Source organism: Jaculus jaculus, chromosome 7 (assembly GCF_020740685.1).
Source record: "Jaculus jaculus isolate mJacJac1 chromosome 7, mJacJac1.mat.Y.cur, whole genome shotgun sequence".
Classification (NCBI taxonomy): Eukaryota; Metazoa; Chordata; class Mammalia; order Rodentia; family Dipodidae; genus Jaculus; species Jaculus jaculus.
In genome coordinates, this window is record NC_059108.1 from 130787245 (window position 1) to 130802475 (window position 15231).

A 15231-nucleotide genomic window follows, 5' to 3' on the forward strand; every position below is an offset into this window, starting at 1 on the left:
TCAGGGTCTAATGTGGAAGAGGTGGCGGAAAGAGTGTAAGAGCCAAAGGAAGGGTAGGACTCCTTACAACGTGCTTCCCACAGACACAAAATGGCCTAGATATCCATGACCTCATAGTGCCGGACACTACCAACACAAGACCATCATAAGAGGAGGAAAAGATCATGACATCAAAATAAAAGAGAGACTGATTGAGATGGGGAGGGGATATGATGGAGAATGTAGTTTCAAAGGGGAAAGTGGGGGGGAGGGAGGGTATTACCATGGGATATTTTTTATAATCATGGAAGTTTTAAATAAAAATGTGAAAAACATTAGAAGAAAAAAATTAGTTCAGTCAAGTACAGTTGAAATTCTTACCTGGAATATTTTCTGTGTGTTCTCCTTTTGCTCCCTCTTCTTTAATGGGAGAACTTATTCTGGCTGTCCTGCTTTGCCCTTGGACCATTTCTGCTAGTAATTCTTCTTGAGAAGCTCGAGTTCTGGGAGCAACTGGAAGTGTCTGTTTCTGTGGAACTTTTACATAAAAACAAAAGAAATGACAATGTAAGTGTAGTTAATACATCAAAATTCACAGTGAACTTGTATTAAAGATAAATGCGCCAGGCGTGGTGGTGCACACCTTTAATCCCAGCACTCCAAGGTAGAGGTAGGAGGATCGCCATGAGTTCAAGGTCACCCTGAGACTACATAGTGAATTCCAGGTCAGCCTGGGCTACAGTGAGACCCTACCTTGATAAACCAAAAAATATCATTGCCTCCCTGAGTTCATATATAACGACTCAGTTTTTGTTACAACATTCCTGATACAATCATCACACTTACTGTCTAAATGTACATAAGTTACATAAATCAATTCTAAAACCAAAAATAAAATTTTAAAAAGTGGCTGGAGAGATTGCTTACTGGTTAGACGCTTGCCTGTGAAGCGTAAGGACCTCAGTTCGAGGCTCGATTCCCCAAGACCCACATAAGACAGGTGGTACATACATCTGGAGTTCATTTTCAGTGGCTTGGAGGCCCTGGCATGCCCAATATCTCTATATATGTCTGTTGCTCTCGAATAAATAAATAATAATAAACAAAAAATTTTTTAAAAGCCGGTGTGATGGTGCACGCCTTTAATCCCAGCACTCTGGAGATAGAGGTAGGAGGACTCCTGTGAGTTCAAGGCAACCCTGACACTCCATAGTGAATTCCAGGTCAGTCTGAGCTAGAGCAAAACCAAAAATAAAAAATAAAAATAAATTATAAAGCCAGGCATGGTGGCTCATTCCTGTAATCTCAACACAATTGACTAAAGCAGAAGGAAACCAAAGCACATCTTAACTCGTATGCTAAGATACAACAGCATACACATAATCACTTTTAACCAATGCACATTAGGCTGATTCAATTCATGATCTTACATGGACTTCAAATTTTCAATTATGTAACATAGGCACAGAAATAGTGTTTCAATGCCTTTTCTTAAAACCTGAGAATCTCAGGCTGAGGTGGCAGCTTAGTGTTTAAAAGTGCTTGCTTGCACCTAATGGCTATTCCCCAGTAACCACACTGAGCCAGATACACAAAGTGGTGCATGCGTTTAATTCATGTGCAGTGGCAAGAGCCTGGAATACCCATTCTCTCTCTCAAATAAATAGGTATATAGGTAGATTAGACAGATATATAGATAACTTCTTAACCTAGCCATGCATAGTGGTGCCAGTCTTTAATCCCAGCACTCCGGAGGTGAAGGTAGGAGGATCTGAGTTCATGACCAGCCTGCAACTACATAGTGAATTCTAGGTCAGCCTGGAGCAAGACCTTCCCTACCTCAAACAACAACAGCAAATTTCTTAGTACAAGCAATTATTTCTTATAGACAAATAAAGAAGGGGATATAAACTATACAGTCAAGAGTCAGCCTTTGCCTGACAATCTTTATTCTAGATATTAAAACTTTATGTTCAAAGTTAAATTAGGAATGATAAGAAACAAAAGACAGGTGAGTACCAGAATCAGAAGTTGAAGCTGGGCTGCAGAGATGGCTTAGTGGTTAAGGTGTTTGCCTGCAAGGCCAAAGGACCTTGGGTTCGATTCCCCAGAACCCACGTAAGCCAGATGCATAAGAGGGTGCATGCATCTGGAGTTTGAATTGGCTAGAGGCCCTGGTGCACCACCTATTTTCTCTCTTTCTCTGCCTTTTTCTCTCAAATAAATAATAATAAATTTACAAAAAAAAATCTTAAAATAAAAGTTGGGGCTAACTTACTTCAAGTTAGGACAGGATCACCTAAGAAATCATGAGAGAATGGACACACATAGCAATGGCATAGGAATACTCATCAAGGCCAGGTATGGTGGTGCCTTTAATCCCAGCACTTAGGAGGCAGAGGTAGGAGGACCACTGTGAATTCAAGGCCACCCTGAGACTACATAGTGAGTTCCAGGTGAGCCGGGGCTACAGTGAGACCAACCAAAAAAAAAAAAACAATCAGGGCTGAAGAGATGGCTTAGTGGTTAAGGCATTTGCCTATCAAGCCAAAAGACCTTGGTTCAATTCCCCAGGACCAACATAAGCCAGATACCCAAGGTGGTGCATGCATCTGGAGCTTGTTTGCAATGGCTGGAGGCCCTGGAGTGTCCATTCTCTCTCCAACTCTAATAAACAAATAATATATATATATTATACATACATATATAATATATATATATATATATATATATTTTTTTTTTTTCCTAAAAAGCCAGGCATGGTGGTGCATGCCTTTAATCCCAGCACTTGGGAGGCAGAGGCAGGAGGATCACCATGACTTCAAGGCCACCATGAGACTACATAGTGAATTCCAGGTCAGCCTGGGCTACAGTGAAACCCTACCACAAAAAAAAAAAAAAAACAAGAATAACCATTAAATTCACAGTCAACATTTAAAACTAATTTAACAGTTGATAATTACATCAGTTTGTTACCACCAAGTTTTATAATGGCAACAGCCAAGTGAAAATACAAACCAGCACCCGGAATTTGCATTTCAGAATGAACTTTCTCTAAGAAAATTTCCTTTGTTTTAAAAACATGAAGCACCTAAATAACTGGTTATAAAAGCATTTAATACTACTACTGTAATTATGGTAGAAACATCATGAATGAGTCAATTCTCTGCCTATTTTCTATATCTTCTAGTAACAGTTCCAGCAATGGGAAAGAAAATAACCTATTTACATACAAGTTTTAAACAAATTTCTTTTGGGAGCTGGGGATGTAACTCAATGGTGCCATGCTTCCCAAGCATGCACAAGTCCCTGGACTCAGTACCTAGCATGGCATAACAACAAATACATTTCTCGAACTTAGAAACTTATAATCATCCCATTTTGTTCCCTTTATACATCATAAATACATATGTAATACTGAATTTACTGTTATCACAATAAAATCTTGTTTTTATTCTTTTTACAAAACTTATTTTATAATTTGTAGGCATTATCTGTTTTACACACATTAGAAACAGGTATTAAATGGCATTTTACTGTACTTAAAGCACTCCCATGACAGTTTCTCAAACTGGCCAAATCCTTTAAAACCACTGTTTACAGGAACTTAATCTTGACACATCAGTTAGTTTTATTTTAACACAGCTCAAGAAGCAATTTTGAAATGAAGTTATGAAATTTGCAGAAAAATGGAGGGACCTGGAAAGTATTATACTAAGTGAGGTAACCCAGACCCAGAAAGCCAAGCGCCACATGTTCTCTCTCATATGTGGATCCTAGCTACAGATGACTGGGCTTCTGCGTGAGAATGAAAATACTTAGTAGCAGAGGCCAGTAAGTTAAAAAGGAGACATAAAGGGTAGAGAAAGAAAGGGAGGATACTTAATAGGTTGATATTGTATATATGTAATTACAATGATTGTAATGGGGAGGTAATATGATGGAGAATGGAATTTCAAATGGGAAAGTGTGGGGGTGGGGAGGGAGGGAATTACCATGGGATATATTTTATAATCATGGAAAATATTAATAAAAATTAAAAAAAAAATCCTGTTATTAGGGGCTGGAGAGATGGCTCCGTGGTAAAAGGTGCTTACTTGCAAAACCTTACGGCCTGGGTTCGAGTCCCCAATACCTGAGCAAAGCAAGATGCACAAAGTGGCACATGCATCTGGAGTTCATTTGCAGCGACTGGAGGCCCTGGCATGCCCATTCTCTCTCTCTCTCTCTCACTCTCTCTCTCTCTGACTCTCTTCTTTCTATTTCTCTCTGCTTACAAATAAATTAATGAATAAAATTTTAAAAAAAAGAAGCAATTTTGATTCAAATAAAGACATCTCATCATCCAGGCACGGTGGTGAACACCTTTAATCCCAGCACTCAGAAGGCAGAGGTAGGAGGATCACTGTGAGTTCAAGGCCACTCTGAGACTACAGAGTGAATTCCAGGGCAGCCTGGGCTAAAAGTGAGATCCTGTCTTGAAACACTCTTTGCCCACTGTAGACATACTACATTCAAGTTACCTGCAGAATAGTTAGTTGTTTTTGTTACAGATTCTTGAGCTTCAGAAATAGCCTTCAAAATCAGATTCTTGTTAGCTTGTTTAGAAGGTGGAAGAGAAGGTCTAAAAGAGTTTTAAAAGAAAAGGTATAAGATTTTAAATTTCAGTTCTTTACATACTTAGTCATCCATATTCTACTTTTACTATAGCCGTCTCTTTTAAACGTAGCAGCTGTCATTTTTAAAAATGGTAACTAGAGGGCTGGAGAGATGGCTTTAGCAGTCAAGGCACTTACCTGCAAAACCAAAGGACCCAGGTTTGATTTCCCAGGACCCACGTAAAACCAGATTCACAAGGTAGCACATGCTTCTGAAGTTTGTTTGCAGTGGCTGGAGGCCCTGGTGTCCCCTCTCTCTATCTCTCCCATTTTAAGTAAATTATTTCTCAAAGGCAATGGAAATGTGATCCCTAAAACGTTTTAATTCTTATTTTTGAAAGACCCAGATGGAGTCAGAGTATAGCTCAATAGTAGAGTATTCCCTGAGGATCAACATACCAAGACCCTAGGTTTATTTCCCAGCACTGCAAAAACAGACAGACACACAAAACAGAAGGCCAGCTTGGTGGCGCACGCCTTTAATCCCAGCACTTGGGAGGCAGAGGTAGCAGGATCGCTGTGAGTTCGAGGTCACCCTGAGACTACATGGTGAGTTCCAGGTCAGCCTGGGCTAGTATGTGAAACTCTACCTCGAAAAACCAAAAACAAAAAAAGAAAAAACCCAGAAACTCCAGGAAGCTGCAGACTCCATCCATCAAGCAGATCAGTCTCCAACCGTGTTCAAGTACCTCCTCTCTGGCTTGGCTGGTACGGACACACTGCTGGACACACTCCCTGTCCGGGAGCCATAATCGTCATCTTCCTCCTCCTCTTCTCCATCATGACTGAATTTCTTTACTTTAACAACTGAACTTACCACAGGCAACTTTCTTTTCCGAAAGTTTTCATCCTGCAATTAGATAAATTTATGCTTACCTAGTAACAACAAAGTTCCACCACAATTTTTGTTCTCAATTTAAGATAACTGTAAGAGCCTATAGGGCATGTCTTAGTTTCTTATAAAATGTTAAGTATTTACCTTCAGCTAAAACCAAAGGGCTTTACATGCATTTTATACGCAGGTGCACAGAGCACTAAGAAAATTATTAAAAAGGAACCATTTGTTTTAACTATCAATCATCATGAATATTAAAAGTAACACCCCCTCCTAAGGTAAGCATGAAGCTAACTTAAATGCCAGAAATCCCAAGAAGGTTCTCCCTAGAGAAACAGCCATGAAAAGAAGGTTTGAGCCAGACGTGGTGGCGTATACTTTTAATCCCAGCACTTGGGAGGGAGAAGTAGGAAGATCACTGTGAGTGTGAGGCTACCCTGAGACTATAGAGTGAATTCCAGTCCAGCCCGGACTAGAGTGAAACCCTACCTTGGGGGAAAAAAAAGTCTGAATAATGTTAACATATGTAATAGAACAGTATTCACTTTAAAATAAACTTACAATCTGTGTTGAGCTAGTTCACATCCTAATAGTACCACGAAACATCATGCTCCCACCTAACAAACCAGAATCTAAAATCAAATACAAACCTCCATACTCATTTTTTCCAGGTTGTTTCTAAAGAAGGGACTGTAAGTTTCTTCTAAGCTGTTGAGCACTTCTGGTTCACACAAACGTCCTGGTTCATATACCTGGGTGTTCTGTATATCAAGCTGCTTGACAGCATGAATACTGTTCTGCTGTGGTTGAAACTGCAACCTGTTTAGGTGAGTACCAGTCTCTGCATTTCTACTTGCAGGAGGTCGATATATTTCAATTGAAGGGCGAGAAGAACCATATGCAAGCGTCACTGTAGGTTTTTTTTGAGATAAGGGATTCTCCTGCACAAAATTGAGGTCTTCATCAATGAGATCATCTGGTTCTGGCTTAATATCAATCACATCTTCAGAGGGTGCTGGCTCTCTTAGAGGTTTCACTGTTGACATTAGTCGGGTTGAAGCTCCATCATCGTAAGTCTGTCTATTAAGAAAACAAAGCATAGTAAAACCAAAGTAAAGCAATCATTCCCTGGAGAGGTGGTTTGGCAGTTAAGGCGCCTGCCTGCAAAGCCAAAAGACCCAGGTTCAATTTTGCAGTATCCATTTAAGCCAGAATGCACAAGGTGGTATATGTGTCCGGAGTTTGTTTGCAGCCGTTGGGGGCCCTGAATCACCCATTCTTTCTCTCAAATAAAAATATTAAATGAAATGAAGATGAAAAAAATATTAAAGGGCTGGGGAGATGGCTTAGTGGTTAAGCGCTTGCCTGTGAAGTCTAAGGACCCCGGTTCGAAGCTTGATTCCCCAGGACCCATGTCAACCAGATGCAAAAAGGGGCACACACATCTGGAGTTCGTCTGCAGTGGCTAGAGGCCCTGGCGCACCCTCTCTCTCTCTTTCTCTGTCACTCTCGAATACATAAAAATAAACAAATGGAAAAAATATTAAAAACATGTAACACCTAAATAATCAATTCTAAGAGAATTTAGGGACTGGAGAAATGGCTTAGAGGTTAAGGCATTTGCCTGCAAAGTCAAAGGATCCTGGTTCGACTCTCCAGGACCCACATAAGCCAGATGCACAAGGGAGCGGATGCAACTGGAGTTCATTTGCCATGGCTAGAAGCCCTGGAGTGCCCATTCTCTCTCTCTCTTCTGCCTCTTTTTCTCTCTCAAATAAATAAAATATTTAAAAGAAATTCTTTTAAAGAATTTAGTACTACTATTCTAATTAGAGTAGAAACATCATGAATGAGTCAATTCTCTGCGATATTTTCTGTATCCCTATTAACATATATAATTATATTTAGGTTTCTTTGATCTGAGTGTGGTGGTGCACACCTTTAACCCCAGGACTTGAAAGACAGAGGTAAGAGGACTGCTATCAGTTCAAGGCCAACCTGGGCTAGAGTGAGACACTATACCTAGATAAAAACAAATATGGGTTGGAGAGATGGCTTAGCAGTTAAGCCATTTGCCTGCAAAGCCAAAGAATCCAGGTTCAATTCCCCAGGGCCCATGTTAGCCAGATGCACAAGGGGGCACACACATATGTGGTTCATTTGCAGTGGCGGGAGGCCCTGGCATGCCCAATTCTCTCTCTCTCTCTCCCACTCTTTCTCTGTCAAATAAATATTTTTTTAAAAAAAAAGGCAAAAACAAGAGTCGGGCATGATGGCATACACCTTTAATCCCAGCACTTGAGAAGCAAAGGTAGTAGGATTACTGTGAGTTCAAGGTCACCCTGAGACTACATAGTGAATTCCAGGTTAGCCTGGGCCAGAGTGAGACCCTACCTAGAAGAAAAAAAAAAAAAACAACAAAAAAAAAAACTATGAGACAAAACAAACCTTTCCCCTCAGATTTTCTGTCAGCATTTTGAATAGCAGTGGCAAGTAAAGAAACTAATACACAATCATCTTATTCCCAAAATTGCTAAAAATGGACTGAAAATATAAAAATTGATGTTAGCTACCCCTAAGAGATACAGGACTCTTACCTGACATTAGTGGTTTTCTGCTCTTGTGAACTTGTAGAAACTCTGAGATCTCTTTTTTCAGGTCTACTGCTAGGAACAGCAAGAGGAGGGACAGCAGCTTCGTGCCTTCTTTCATCCCCCCTACTAAAACTACTCTTACTTGAAGGCACGTTACTATCAAAGATGCTGGTATCGGAAGACTTTAGACTAGAGGGTTCTGGAAAGAAAAATACATGATCCTTGTAACTTTTTCTCATTTTAAATCTTTTCCTCTCATCACCATTCAAAAACAATACATTTACTACAGGAAAACTTGAAAATAAAGAAACCAATCATTTCATGCTAGGCATGGTGACACACGTGCCTTCAACTGCAGCAGGAAAAAGGCTAAGACAAGAGGATCTCAATGAGTTTGCAGCCAGTCAGGAACTAGAGTGAGTTCCAGGTCAGCCCGGGCTAGAGTGGAGGGGAAAAGGTTTAAAAAAAAAACAGCTGGGGCCGGGCGTGGTGGCGCACGCCTTTAATCCCAGCACTCGGGAGGCAGAGGTAGGAGGATCACCAAGAGTGCGAGGCCACTCTGAGACTCCATGGCAAATTCCAGGTCAGCCTGAGCCAGAGTGAGACCCTACCTCAAAAAACCAAAAAAAAAAAAAACAAAAAAAAAAAAACAGCTGGGCGTGGTGGTACACTTCCCAGCACTCGGGAGGCAGAGGTAGTAGGATGGCCATGAGTTCAAGGCTACCCTGAGACTACATAGTGAATTCCAATTCAGCTTGGGCTAGAATGAGCCCCTACCCTGCAAAACAACAACAAAAAGCCTTTAATCCCAGCACTCAGAGGCACAGGTTGGAGGATCACCATGAGTTCAAAGCCACCCTGAGAATACACAGTGAATTCCAGGTCAGCCTGGGCTAGCGTGAGACCCTAGCTTGAAAAACCAAAAAAAAAAAAAAAAAGAAAAAGAAAAAAAAAACCACCCAAAGTGATTTTTGTTGCTCTTTCCTTTTTTTTTTTTTTTTCTTTTTTCTTTTTTTGATTTTTGATTTTTCAAGGTAGGGAGGTAGGGTCTCACTTTCTAGCCCAGGCTTACCTGGAATTCACTATGTAGTCTCAGGGTAGCCTTGAACTCAAAGCAATCTATCTACCTCTGCAACTCGCATGCTGGGATTAAAGGTGTGTGCCACCATGCCCAGCTTCTTTTCCCTTATTGGTGATAGGGTCTCGTGTAGCCTAGGCTTGCCTCCAACTCAGTATTGTAGATGAGGATGATGAGAATGAACCTGAACTTAAGTATCTCCTGTCTCCACCTCCTGAGTGCTAGCTGGGATTATAGACTTGCACTATGCTGGGTTTTATACAACACTGGGGATGGTACTTGCTTGCTAGGCTCTACCAAATGACTGCATTCCCAGCCTCTCAAAGGTAACTTTTTAATTTGTTTTGGGTTTTTATTTTATTTTAGGTAGAGTCTCACTCTAGCCCAGGCTGACCTGGAACTCACTCTGTAGCTCCAGGATAATCTCAAAATCATACAGATCTTACTACTGTAGCCTCCTGGGTACTGGAGGCATATACCACTATGCCTAGCTCATCTTTCCATTGTTCAGTGGTTAGTGAGGCTTGCTTGAAAAGCCTGCTAGCCTAGGTTCAATTTCCCAGACACTCATATAAAGTCTGATGCAAAAGACACAGGTGGGCTGGAAAAAATGGCTTAGTATTTAAGACACTTGCCTGCAAAGCCAAAGGACCAAGTTCAATTTCCCAGGACCCACGTAAGCCAGATGCACAAGGGGGTGCACACATCTGGAGTTCATTTAAAGCAACTACAAGCCCTGGTGCACCCATAGTATTCATTCTCATTCTCTCTCTCTTTTCCTCTCTCTCTCTCTGAAGATTTCTCTGTCTCTCAAATAAATAAAAAAAATTTTAAATACTTAAAAAAAGACACAGACAATATTCATTTGCAGTGGCCAGAAACCCTAGCATGCCCAAACACACACAAATAAATTAAAATTTAAAAGTAAATAAAAACCAAGATAAGATACATATTTTGTGTGTATGCATTCTCATCTTATTATTCCACATTACTTTTAGTAGCTGAGTATTATTCCATGCATGGAAATCATACATAATAACATGAACCCCAAAACAAACACCCTCACATTTTATATATCTTACCAGTTGTAACAGAGCGAAGTTTATCTAACACACCATGAAGCCTAAAAAAAAAATAAAAAATAAAAGCCTACTTAAGAAAAATTTTATTTCACTTGCCATTCTATATGTGAATTTATGTGATTCTATATGACACTGCAACCACACAGAAGTATTTAACAATACTAAAATTCATTTTCCAGTTATTTTTTTTAAGGCTTTATATGAATACCATAGAAAGTCAACCAAAAACACTTTTTGTTTTCAGTATCTTCCCTCTGCAAAAATAAGAGCACCAGGGGTAAGGGTATATAGTTCAGTGACAAGTTCCTAGTGTTTGGTCTGTTTATGTAATACTGGGGACTGAGTCCAGGGCTTTGTACATGCTGTACAAGAGCTCTCATCATCACTGGGCTATATCCATGGCCTTCTTACTTCTACTTTTGAAGCAGGTTGGCCTTAAACTCACACAGTAGCCCAGACAGTTCCTGCACTTGTGATCCTCCTGCTTCCACCTCCCAAGTAGCTGGATTGCAGGATTATAAAGCCTGTGTCAGCAGGTCTGGCAGAGTATATTCTTAGCACACACCAAGTCCCTGGGTTCAATCCCCACATGAAAGAGGAAAGGCAGCGAGGACATTATCTAATAAATCTTGGTCTACAATTAATGTCACCTTCCTAAGGACTAAAACTCAACATAGCTTAAAGTACAACAAAGCAATGCTAACAAATACTCTTTATTGCAACTGTTTAATTACTTTACATACAAGCAAATGCACATACATTCATTCTCTCACACTTGTTTCATTTTGGGAATTAAACTCAGAGCCTCATACACTAAACATATCACTTAGCGACATACACCTGAACCTAGGAGATATTTTACATATTTCTTGGATAACTTTATTCTGAGAGGTAAAAAGAAGTTTAAGAATTTCAAAATATGCTATACTATTTCACTAGAACTAGTTTTCCCCCCACAAATAAACACATTACAATGTTTATTTCATAATCTATTTGGCGGTTATGGGGAAGGTAAATTTGCCTTGCAGATCTTCCAAGACACTCTAAAGAAAACACCAAAAATCTCATTTCACATTGTTTCACTTAGAACTCCACTCACATAGCCAGTATCTTCATGAACCCAATTATTTCAGGGTTCCAAAACAATCAGGATAGGAGCTGGGCATGGTGGCTCATGCCATTAATCCCAGCACTCAGGAGGCAGAGGTAGGAGGACTACTATGAGTTCGAGGCCACCCTGAGACTCCATAGTGAATTCCAGGTCAGCCTGAACTAGAGTGGGACCCTACCTCGGAAAAAAAAAAAAAAAAAAATCAGGATAGTTCATTTAGGGTTGGTTACTGAACACTTAGTTAGGCAAGCAGACAAAATGAATACATCAATACATGCAAATGAATTATTTATATGTTATGTTTTATATATATTAAAGCGAGAAAATTAAATTTGATTTTAAGTTCAAATTCAGCTAATAATAAAACTTACAAAATTTGTCTCAAGTATTCCATCAAGATCTATAGAATGGATGAGAAGGTCGGGTCATAAAAATGCTTATATGAAACAAAACAAATATTTGGACTGCTGGAAACTTAAAAGGCATGATGACCATCTTGGGCTAAGCAATGGAGTAATTGTTATCACTACAGTAGATTGTTTATCTACACCTCATCAGTATGTATCCTCCACGAACATATAAAAGACAACTATACTCTTAACAGTGTCCTCCAAAATTGTGTAGTATGAATTGTGCGCAGAATTCTGTGCACAACTTCAAAATAGCTTCACAAGAGCCATAAAGCATACAGCTACCTGCAGGGATAGAAACACTGAAGACGATCTGTGGTTTAAAGGAAGCAAGTTAATGAGAACCCCCCTTCATGGTACTCAAGTTAAGCAGGCTAAATGCTAACTCCACTTTGCTCCATCATCAACTTTCACTGCACTAGCAGGTTTAAGTCTGAGCCCATCCATGAGGGCTTCCTGCCTCTGTCACTAGCTATTATCATTACCTCCTCCCATTCTCACTCTACCTCAAACCTGGTAACAGGGCCTGGTCTTCTTAAATCGAATCTTACGTTATTAAATATTCTCAACTAAGAACATTAAGTGGTTTGATAAAGGACAGGTCAAAGAATAATCTGTACATTGTGAGTTCAAGGCCACCCGGAAACTACATAGTAAATTCCTGGTCAGCCTAGACTAGAGAGAGACCCTACCTTGAAACAAACAAACAAAAAAAGTTTATTTAAAATCCCAAATTGTAGAGACTAAGATTTTTATCAAATGAGGACATGTGTTAAAAAAAATATATTTTAAAAAACTGGAAAAAACTTAAAAGCAATAAATTTTGCCCCACAAAAAGTAACATACTGGAGAAAGTAAGAAAGCCAGCCTAGTCCAAAATTTGTTGTTTAGATTTTGTAACTGGTTTGGCCAGGGGAAGGATTGGAGATATGACTAAGAACAATTTCAGCTGACAGACATAAAGGACTATAGGTCAGGTACATCTGCAAGCACTCTGCATGTATTAGCTGATTTAATCCTCCTCACACTTCCATAAGGCAGGTGGATTTACTATTCCCATTTTACAGATGGAGAAACCTCCAGAGGCTTGGGCTGCATTGCTCACAAACTGCCTCTCCACAATGAACCTAACAAGACGTCAAGAACCTCTTTCTAGACAGAATACCAATTCTGACTTCTGCCCAAGTTTGGTCTGAGGCACAGATATTTGGAAACATACCATACGGTGAATCGAATTGTGTTGTTCCCTAGAAACAGGGACAGGTCCTCTGTCATTTGGTCCTGACTTTTCTTGTTGGCCACCATCACCATAATGTAATCAGGAAGTTCTTCATCTATTTAAAAGGAAAAGTATATCAAAACTTTTTTAATGTTTTCCTCGGTACTTGTTTTTACTTAAAATTTATGTGTGTGAAAATACAGATGTAGCCTTTTTAGTGTCTCACTCTATTGAAACTGTTGGACAAGAAAGATCAACTTCCATTTCTTTCTCTTTATTCCACAATCACTAGATGGATGGGAATTAGGAATAACTGGTGCATTTCCTGTGATAAACATAGACATCATGAATTACAGAAATATGAGAATGCATTCATTTTCTTGAAAGAAATATTTTCAATGATGCTCATTAACTTCAAAGAAGTTTCTAGAAAGCAGGTATTCCCCACAAATAACTATATTTGTTTAGTTTTCTGTTCCTGTTTCAGGACAGTACTCATTTCATTAGGGAATATCTTCATGCTTAATAAAGGAAAGCTCAAATTTTACTAAGTGTAAATCTCCTAGCAACATCAAACACACTAAAATCACCCAAACTATATAACTTAAATGTTTCGATTTTAAGATTAAATAGGGGCTGGTGGTATACCTCAGTAGCAGAGTGCTTGCCTAGCACGTTCATTACCATGAATTCAATTGCCAATACCAAAGTGGGAAAAAATGTTAAATGTCAGCTCAAAATTTTTTTGTCCTCAGAATGGTAACCCTATAGTCCCTGAGGTTGAAATCTAGAACCAAGAAAATTTAAAAAGCCAAAGCTCCCCCCACCAACCAAAAACAAAACCTCCCTCCATAAGGAAGCAAAAGCCATTATACGCCTTAAAAAAGAAATATCTTCCTGAAAGGCGGGGAGGAGGGGCAGACAAAAAAGAATGACTGAGTGTGGTGTGCTGTGGCCTCCTGCCACTGTAAACAACCTCCAGAAGCATACAGCACTTTGTTATCTGACTTTACATGGGTACTGGTGAATCAAACCAGGCTTTCAGGCTTTGCAAGCAAATGCCTTTAACTGCTAAGCCATCTCTAAAGCCCAAAAGAAGTTTTTTTGAGACAAGGTGTCACAATATACGTATATACATACAAAGGGCCCAGAATTCATAATCCCGCTGGCCTCTGTCTTCCAAATACTGGGATTACAAACATGCACCACCATGACCATCTTGAAATACTTATTAAAATTTCATTAATAAAATACTCATAATCTCCACACAGGCAGAAAGGTACATCTTCCAGACGCTTGTTCCAAAGAAAATTACTGAAAATCCACTTCAAAAGGAGCACAAATAGATCAAGAAAGCACAAAGAAGTCAGAATATTTCAATGAAGCAAGCACTAAGAGACAATTCTAAGACAGGTGGCCAGTTTTTCGTTTTTCCTTTTCTGGTAGAATATCAAAAGGCTCCTATGAGCAGAGCGTGGTGGCGCACGCCTTTAATCCCAACACTCGGGAGGCAGAGGTAGGAGGATTGCAGTGAGTTCTAGGCCACCCTAAGATTACATAGTGAATTCCAGAATTCCAGGTCAGCCTGAGCTACAGTGAGACCCTACCTCAAAAAAAACAAAAAATGGCTCCTATGACAACAATAGTAAATAATCATAGTAAATAAAATGACAGCTTATTTATACATAACACCTACTATGAGCTCCCACCAGCAACTTAAACAAGGTAAATTAAAATGTTGGAATACTTAAAGCCAAGTGTGGTAGCACATGCTTTTAATCCCAGCAATTGGGAGGCAGCGGTAGAATTACCATGAGTTCAAGGCCACAACCTGAGACTATATGGTGAATTCCAGGTCAGTCTGCGCTAGAGCAAGACCCTACCTTGAAAAACAAACAACAACAAATAAAAAAAACCAGGTGGACTACTTGAGCGGTGTTAATATTGCTTTCTCCTTCATAGTGTGAGTGATACAAACTTGGTGGCTATAACTATCAGTCTACAAATCTAAAACTATATATAAAATTAATGATTGGTTGCCTGGGTACAGGGTGGGTGCAAAAGTAGGTATGAGAAAGAGCTAGACATGTAGCCACTGGAAATTTGGGAAATAATGAGTACATTCATTCCCTCTCTTTCCTTTTCTTTTTTTCTGGTTGTGCCCAGAATCAAATCCAGGACCTTGTGCACAGCACTACACAGTCTACCAATGAGCTATACCCCAGGCCAATCTGCTTATTATCTTGATTATAGTGGATGGGTTTG

The 15231-nt window shown here is 39.6% G+C and overlaps 1 protein-coding gene across 6 annotated transcripts in view; it reads right to left on the bottom strand.

Annotated features, from left to right (window-relative positions):
- Zc3h14 (zinc finger CCCH-type containing 14) overlaps positions 1 to 15231 on the bottom strand; it is a 53470-nt gene that overhangs the window by 29584 nt on the left and 8655 nt on the right. For 5 of the 6 annotated variants that reach the window (XM_045154559.1, XM_045154558.1, XM_045154556.1 and 2 more), the window contains exons 3-9: positions 12967 to 13081; positions 10227 to 10267; positions 8070 to 8265; positions 6123 to 6552; positions 5327 to 5487; positions 4503 to 4603; positions 361 to 516 (exon numbers count right to left, since the gene is read on the bottom strand). In XM_045154559.1, coding sequence (XP_045010494.1) covers positions 361 to 516; positions 4503 to 4603; positions 5327 to 5487; positions 6123 to 6552; positions 8070 to 8265; positions 10227 to 10267; positions 12967 to 13081 — 1200 coding nt within the window. The remainder of the gene's footprint in view (positions 1 to 360; positions 517 to 4502; positions 4604 to 5326; positions 5488 to 6122; positions 6553 to 8069; positions 8266 to 10226; positions 10268 to 12966; positions 13082 to 15231) is intronic. The other variant, XM_045154560.1, reaches the window with a different exon arrangement.